Source organism: Chiloscyllium plagiosum, chromosome 39, assembly GCF_004010195.1.
Source record: "Chiloscyllium plagiosum isolate BGI_BamShark_2017 chromosome 39, ASM401019v2, whole genome shotgun sequence".
NCBI lineage: Eukaryota > Metazoa > Chordata > Chondrichthyes > Orectolobiformes > Hemiscylliidae > Chiloscyllium > Chiloscyllium plagiosum.
Window position 1 is genome coordinate 26,130,647 of NC_057748.1, and position 7,099 is coordinate 26,137,745.

The following is a 7,099-nucleotide window of genomic DNA, read 5'->3' on the forward strand; positions in this document are numbered from 1 at the left end:
TCCCCCACATGGTGACAGGACGGGGGTCTGTGTCTGTGATTCCCCCACACGGTGATGGGACGGGGGTCTGTGTCTGTGATTCCCCCACACGGTGATGGGACGGGGGTCTGTGTCTGTGATTCCCCCACACGGTGACAGGACGGGGGTCTGTGTCTGTGATTCCCCCACACGGTGACGGACGGGGGTCTGTGTCTGTGATTCCCCCACACGGTGACAGGACGGGGGTCTGTGTCTGTGATTCCCCCACACGGTGACGGACGGGTGTCTGTGTCTATAAAAATGAGAACAGTTTTAAAAATGCATGTCCTTCTGTACAGACAGAGGTGAAGCTATGAGAACAGAACCGAGAGGGAATTTGAAATTCAGGGGAGAGCCTCCTCAGAGAGCTAGTAGAGGTAGGAGGACGTGAAGCATCTCTTTCTGTTGGGTGTAGTTTTGTGATCTCGATGCATAATGCATATCGTGAGTTTGATTGCTGTCTGCTGGGTGATCTTTGAGGTCGAATGTGTTGGTAATGTTATTGTTAACCTCGGAGTATAATCATCGTTCAGAAAGCCACTGAACTAATCCTCAAAGTGATGTTGAAGTGGCCAGTATGTGTCCCCCAAACACTGGGGTTAGTTAGAGTAAAGCACCCCCTACACTGACCCCCATCAACCACTTCCAGGACAGGGAACACCATTGGGTTAGATGTAGATTAAAGCTCCCCCTACATTTTCCCTCCATCAAACACTCCCGGGAACGGGGACAGCACATAGTTAGGTACAGAGTAAAGCTCCTTTTGCACTGTCATCCATCAAACACTCCCATGACAAGGAGAACACAACGTTAGAGACCGAGTGAAGCTCTTTCTACACTGACCCCCCCCATCAAACACTCCCAGGGACAGGGACAGCACGGGGTTAGATACAGAGTAAAGCTCCCTCTACACTGTCCCCTATTAAACTCTCCCAGGGACAGCACAGTGTTAGATACAGAGTAAAGCTCCCTCTACACTGTCCCCTATTAAACTCTCCCAGGGACAGCACGGGGTATAAGAGATCGCTCTACTCCTTTGAACATAAACTATATCTCCCTTTGCACTGTCCCTGTCCAACTCCTCCATGAAAGCCTCAACAGCTGTCCAGGTTTTTGTTACGTATCTAGCATCTTGTTCTCCTTCCCTAATTAACCAAAAGGCACTTAACAATTGACCGCATCACTCTGGCCTGGAGTCCTGTGTACGCTCAGACCAGGTAAGGATGGCAGATTTCTTTCCCTTGAGCACATTTGTGAACCTGATGGAGATTTCCTCCAATCAACAACAGTTCCTTGGATATCGTTAGAGGCTTAGTTCGAGATTGTTTTTTTTATTGAACTCTTGTTCCACCATCAGGCATGGAGGGTGCCCAGAACATTCCCTGTGTCCCTGGATTAATAGTATAACAGCAAGGCCGATAGGTGATGCCCATGTCCCAGGAATAGTTAATGAAGCACATAGCTGCCCACCCCCCCCCCACCCTTCCGCCCCAGTACCTACACTGGGAATCATTCTGGACTCTCATGATGGTGGGTGCATTAGCATCTGAGAGTTGCTCCCCTCCTGTCCCAAACCCACCGGATGTCAACTTCTCAAAGCCCCAGGGAAATGGAATTGGAGGTTGATGGCGATGCCGACCGCAGTCAAATAGCTGACCCACCCTGCAGGAGAAAGGAATGCTTGCAGGTGAAGAGAAAGGTAGCAGTTAGACCAGAATCTAACACCCACCACCCACCCCACTCCCCGACACCCTGCCTACTGACCGAGCGAAGCCCTGTGTTAGGATTGTTTCTCCTTCACCCTCCTCAGGGCTTGGTAAAGCCTCCTGATGGCCAGGAGGGCGAGCCCGGTGAGGAACGCCACAACCATGCCCAAGCACAGTGCCACGTCCAGGCTGTAGTAGGCGTACCAGGACAGGCTGAAGGAGGCGGGCCGCAGGTGGGCAGCTCCGCCGTGCCTCAAGACAAACTCCACCCAGAAGGCAGCACGTTGCAACGGGGTCTGCGGCTGGTCGCGGTGCATAGCCGAGAGCCGGGCCATGGCCTCCCGGTAAGAGGGCTGACTCAGGACCTTCCTCAGGCCTTCCAGCAGCTGCTGGGAGTCCAGGCGACTCACGTCCAGGGTCAGGGCGGCACCCCGGCTGTCCAGCCGCACCAGGTTGTCGTACTGGTCGAACATCAGGGGCAGGCCCAGCACCGGCACCCCGTGGTAGATAGCCTCGTAGATACCGTTGGTGCCGCCGTGGGAGATGAAGGCCCGGGTCCGGGGGTCCCCGAGGATGTCGTTCTGCGGCGCCCAGCGCACCAGGAGGGTGTTGTTGCCCAGGTTTGCCGGCCTGTCACCCTGGTACTTCCAGATCACCCTCTGGGGCAGCTGGGCGAAAGCCTCAGCGATGGTTTCTGCCAGCTCAGCGGGGATCTGTGTCACGAGGCTGCCCAGGGACATGAAGACCACGCCGTGCTCACCAGAGCCCCGAGCGAACTCCTCCAGGTCTGGCGGCAGCGGCCGGGCTGGTCGGCACTGGAGTCCCCCGATGTAGACTATGTTGGGCACGGTGGGCCGCGGGAACTCAAAGACAAAGTCCACCTTCATCAGCCACAGGTCGGCGCGCTGCGTCAGGGTCTCGATGTCGGTGCCCGGCCCCAGGAACCGGTGGCACAGCTCATCGTAACTGGGGTGTATCATGGCGCTGCCCAGCTTGAAAGTGATGATGTAGTGCAAGGCGTTGGCCAGCCGCTGCAGGAAGGACATGTTGGCGGTGTAGCGCGAGCCCACCACAGGCACGTAGGAGGTGGGCGATGGCGCGATCAAATAGTGGCTATCACCAAAGGACAGCCAGCGGGTGTGGCAGACCAGAGGCAGCTGCAAGTGGTGGGCCAGCATCACGCCGGCCGGGAAGAAGGGATCGGTCAGCACCAGGGCAAACCCAGCTCCTTGCAGCTTCTCCATCAGCGCGCCGTCCTCAAACAGGAGCTGGATGAACTCCTGCTGCTTGTGGTGAGTCTCCCACAGCATCTTGCGGGTGATCTGGGTGTTGCGCACAAAGGCAGTCAGGCTCAGTCCCCCACGCAGGATCTCCAGTGAGTCCATCAGGAACTGCGACAACATCTCTTGGTCCTCTATGATGCCCATCTTGCCATTCAGGGACATGGTGAAGCAGTGGTAGAGTGAGGGCTCCTCGGCGATGTACAGGCTGGAGGACGAGCGCAGCACACTGATGTTGTGTCCCCGGGCATGCAACTCCTCCAGCAGCACTCGCATGTTGAGCCAGTGGCTGCCGTCCACTGGCACCACCAGGATGTTGGAGCAGCAGGCCGGTGGAGACAGCAATACCATCACCGCTGCAATCTTCAGCCAACTTCCCCAGCTCTCCCAGCTGCCACGGGCCATTGCTGGTGACATCCAAACCCCTGTAGGCCATTAAAAACAAAACCATCATGACAGCACACCATCCAATTGGCTGAGAGATTCGGGCACAAACCTGGGGATCAGGTTCATACTCAAGGATGAACTCAAGATCATGATAAAGGGACAGCATGATATCCCAGTCCTGGGACTGTTTACTGGAACTTTACTCTGTATCTAAACCAGTATTGTCTGGGTTCTGGGAATGTTTACTGGGACAGTAAACACTGTCCTGATGGGGATAGTGTAGAGGGAGCTTTACTCTGTATCTAACCCTGTGCTGTCCCTGTCCCTGGGAGTGTTTGATGAGGGGACAGTGTAGAGGGAGCTTTACTCTGTCTTTAACCCTGTGCTGTCCCTGTCCCTGAGAGTGATTGATGGGGCGACAGTGCAGAGGGAGCTTTCTTTACTCTGTATCTAACCCCATGCTGTCCATGTCCCTGGGAGTGTTTGATGGGGGGACAGTGTAGGGGGGACTTTACTCTGTATCTAACACTGTGCTGTCCCTGTCCCTGGGAGTGTTTGATGAGGGGACAGTGTAGAGGGAGCATTACTCTGTATTTAACCCTGTGCTGTCCCTGTCCCTGAGAGTGATTGATGGGGCGACAGTGCAGAGGGAGCTTTACTCTGTATCTAACTCCGTGCTGTCCCTGTCCCTGGGAGTGTTTGATGGGGGAACAGTGTAGAGGGGGCTTTACTCTGTAGCTAACCCCGTGCTGTCCCTATCCCTGGGAGTGTTTGATGGGGGGAGCAGTGTAGAGGGAGCTTTACTCTGAGTCTAACCCCATGCTGTCCCTGTCCCTGAGAGTGTTTGATGGGGGGACAGTGCAGAGGTTGCTTTACTCTTTATCTAACCCTGTGCTGTCCCTGTCCCTGTCCCTGAGAGTGTTTGATGGGGGAACAGTGCAGAGGGAGCTTTACTCTGTATCTAACCCCGTGCGCTCCCTGTCCCTGGGAGTGTTTGATGGGGGACAGTGTAGAGGTAGCTTTACTCTGTATCTAACCCCGTGCTGTCCCTGTCCTGGGAGTGTTTGATGGGGGGACAGTGTAGAGAGAGCTTTACTCTGTATCTAACCCCGTGCCAACCCTCTCCTTGCCGTGATTGACGTGACAGTGTAGAGGGAGCTTTACTCTGTATCTAACCCCGTGCCAAACCTCTCCTCGCCGTGATTGACGTGACAGTGTAGAAGGGGCTTTACTCTGTATTTAACCCTGTGCCAACCCTCTCCTCGCCGTGATTGAAGTGACAGTGTAGAGGGAGCTTGACATTCAGTTTCAAGATAGTCGAGGTAGCATTCTTCTGCGTCTCATCCTGTGCTGACCTTGTCCTGGGAGGGTTTGATGGGATCAGTGTAGAGGGGCTGTAATCCATATCTAATTTTGTGGTGTACCTATCCTGGGAGTGTGTTTCTGTCTTTTGCAGAGCTGAGATGATGAAACTTTCTCCTTTATTCAATAACATTCCTGCAGGGTAGCTCTTCATTGTTTTTAATGGATCTTACTGAGCAGGATATTGGTGTTAGCTCACTTGATATCCACTGTGACTGTCTTCTGGTGTACTGTTCTGGATCAGAAATTCTTTGACAGGGCAGCTATAACTTTTTATGGGAGCAAATTACTGCAGGTGCTGGAATCCATACTGAAAACAAAACATGTTAGGAATCACAGTGGGTCAGACAGCATCCATGGAGAGAGAGTAAGCTAATGTTTCCTGTCTCGATGACTCTTCATCAGAGCTAGTTGTAAAGTGCCTAGTCTGAAGACGTGATGTTGCTTCTCCAGTTTGAGTTGTGATTCGCTGGAGTATTTCACCATGCCGAGGACAGACAAGTGGGCATGTGAGCAGGACGCAGTGTTAAAATGGGGAGGTCGGGGTCAGGAAGAATCATCTAGACTTGAAACCGGCAGCTCGCTGTCACTCCAGAGATGTGACCGCTGTCACCTTCCAAGCTCATTCAATAGGCTCCCATTCACTGGGAAGGTCTGATGGAAACAATCAAAGTATCCAGCCTCACTCAGTCCTTGTAATTCACAACCGGGCCTCCGCAGGCAGTTAACCTGTGCCTTACACTGCTGAGGCTGCAGGCCCAATACAGCAATTGACAGCACTGCACACCCAGCATCACTCTGAATGGTCCCCTCCTGTTACTGTGTTACAGGTTTGGGGAAAAGGAGGGAAAGGCCTCCTCCTGTACCTGTACAATCAGCTTGAGAAAGGGCCTGAATGGCCTCCTGTCCTGTGTGGAGAAAGTGAGGACTGCTGATGCTGGAGATCAGAGCTGAAAATGTGTTGCTGGAAAAGCGCAGCAGGTCAGGCAGCATCCAAGGAACAGGAGAATCGACGTTTCGGGCATAAGCCCTTCTTCAGGAATGAGGAAAGTGTGTCCAGCAGGCTAAGATAAAAGGTAGGGAGGAGGGACTTGGGGGAGCCCCTCCTCCCTACCTTTTATCTTAGCCTGCTGGACACACTTTCCTCATTCCTGAAGGGCTTATGCCCGAAACGTCGATTCCTTGGATGCTGCCTGACCTGCTGCGATTTTCCAGCAACACATTTTCAGTCCTGGTCCTGTGTAACAGGCTGGAGGAGGAGGGGCTGAATGGCCTCCTGCTCCTGTGTAACAGGCTGGAGGAGGAGCTGAATGGCCTCCTGTTCCTCTGTGACAGACTGGAGGAGGAGGGGCTGAATGGCCTCCTGTTCCTCTGTGACAGACTGGAGGAGGAGGGGGCTGAATGGCCTCCTGTTCCTGTGTAACAGGCTGGAGGAGGAGGGGCTGAATGGCCTCCTGTTCCTGTGTAACAGGCTGAGGAGGTGGGGCTGAATGGCCTCCTGTTCCTGTGTAACAGGCTGGAGGAGGAGGGGCTGAATGGCCTCCTGTTCCTGTGTAACAGGCTGGAGGAGGAGGGGCTGAATGGACTCCTGCTCCTGTGTAACAGGCTGGGGGAGGAGGGGCTGGGGGAGGTGCTGAATGGAGCGTCCTCCTAGCCTCCCCTTCCCTTTCTGTTCTGTTCTCCACATTCAGTTTCTGTTCGTTAATTTCCAAATCTCAATTTAAAATTGGCATTATCGGAAATCCCCAATTGTTGACTTTGAGAAGATCATGTGGACCACCAAGGAGTTCGAAAAATAATTTTGGAAATGTGAAGGGACATAATGTGTAATAACAGCCTTGAACAAATTGATGCAAGCATTTTACAGGACATCATCAGGTTATGAAAGAATTCTATTCTCAAACTAAGTCAATTTATATGCAAGTTGTAACACAATACCATACAATACAATTCAGTATGATGCAATATCATATCATTCTGGTCGGAATGATGTTGTGAAACTTGAAAGGGTTCAGAAAAGATTTATAAGGATGTTGCCGGGGTTGGGGAGTTTGAGCTACAGGGAGAGGCTGAACAGGCTGGGGCTGTTTTCTCTGGAATGTCGGAGACTGAGGGGTGACCTTATAGAGGTGTATTAGATCACAAGGGGCATGGTTAGGGTAAATAGGCAAAGTCTTTTCCCTGGGGTGGGAGTGTCCAGAACTAGAGGGGCATAGGTTTAGGGTGAGAGAGGAAAGGTATAAAAGAGACCTACGGGGCAACTTTTTCACCCAGAGGGTGGTACGTGTATGGAATGAGCTGCCAGAGGAAGTGGTGGAGGCTGGTACAATTGCAACATTTAAGAGG

The 7,099-nt window shown here is 53.0% G+C and overlaps 1 protein-coding gene across 3 annotated transcripts in view; it reads right to left on the reverse strand.

Annotated features, from left to right (window-relative positions):
- Nucleotides 1-1,330: 1,330 nt before the first annotated feature.
- Nucleotides 1,331-7,099, reverse strand: part of LOC122542355 (UDP-glucuronosyltransferase 2C1-like) — a 17,101-nt gene continuing 11,332 nt past the window's right edge. For all 3 annotated transcript variants that reach the window (XM_043680047.1, XM_043680046.1, XM_043680045.1), the window contains one exon: nt 1,331-3,429. In XM_043680047.1, the coding sequence (XP_043535982.1) occupies nt 1,799-3,421 (1,623 nt within the window). In that variant the 5' untranslated portion in view covers nt 3,422-3,429 and the 3' untranslated portion in view covers nt 1,331-1,798. The remainder of the gene's footprint in view (nt 3,430-7,099) is intronic.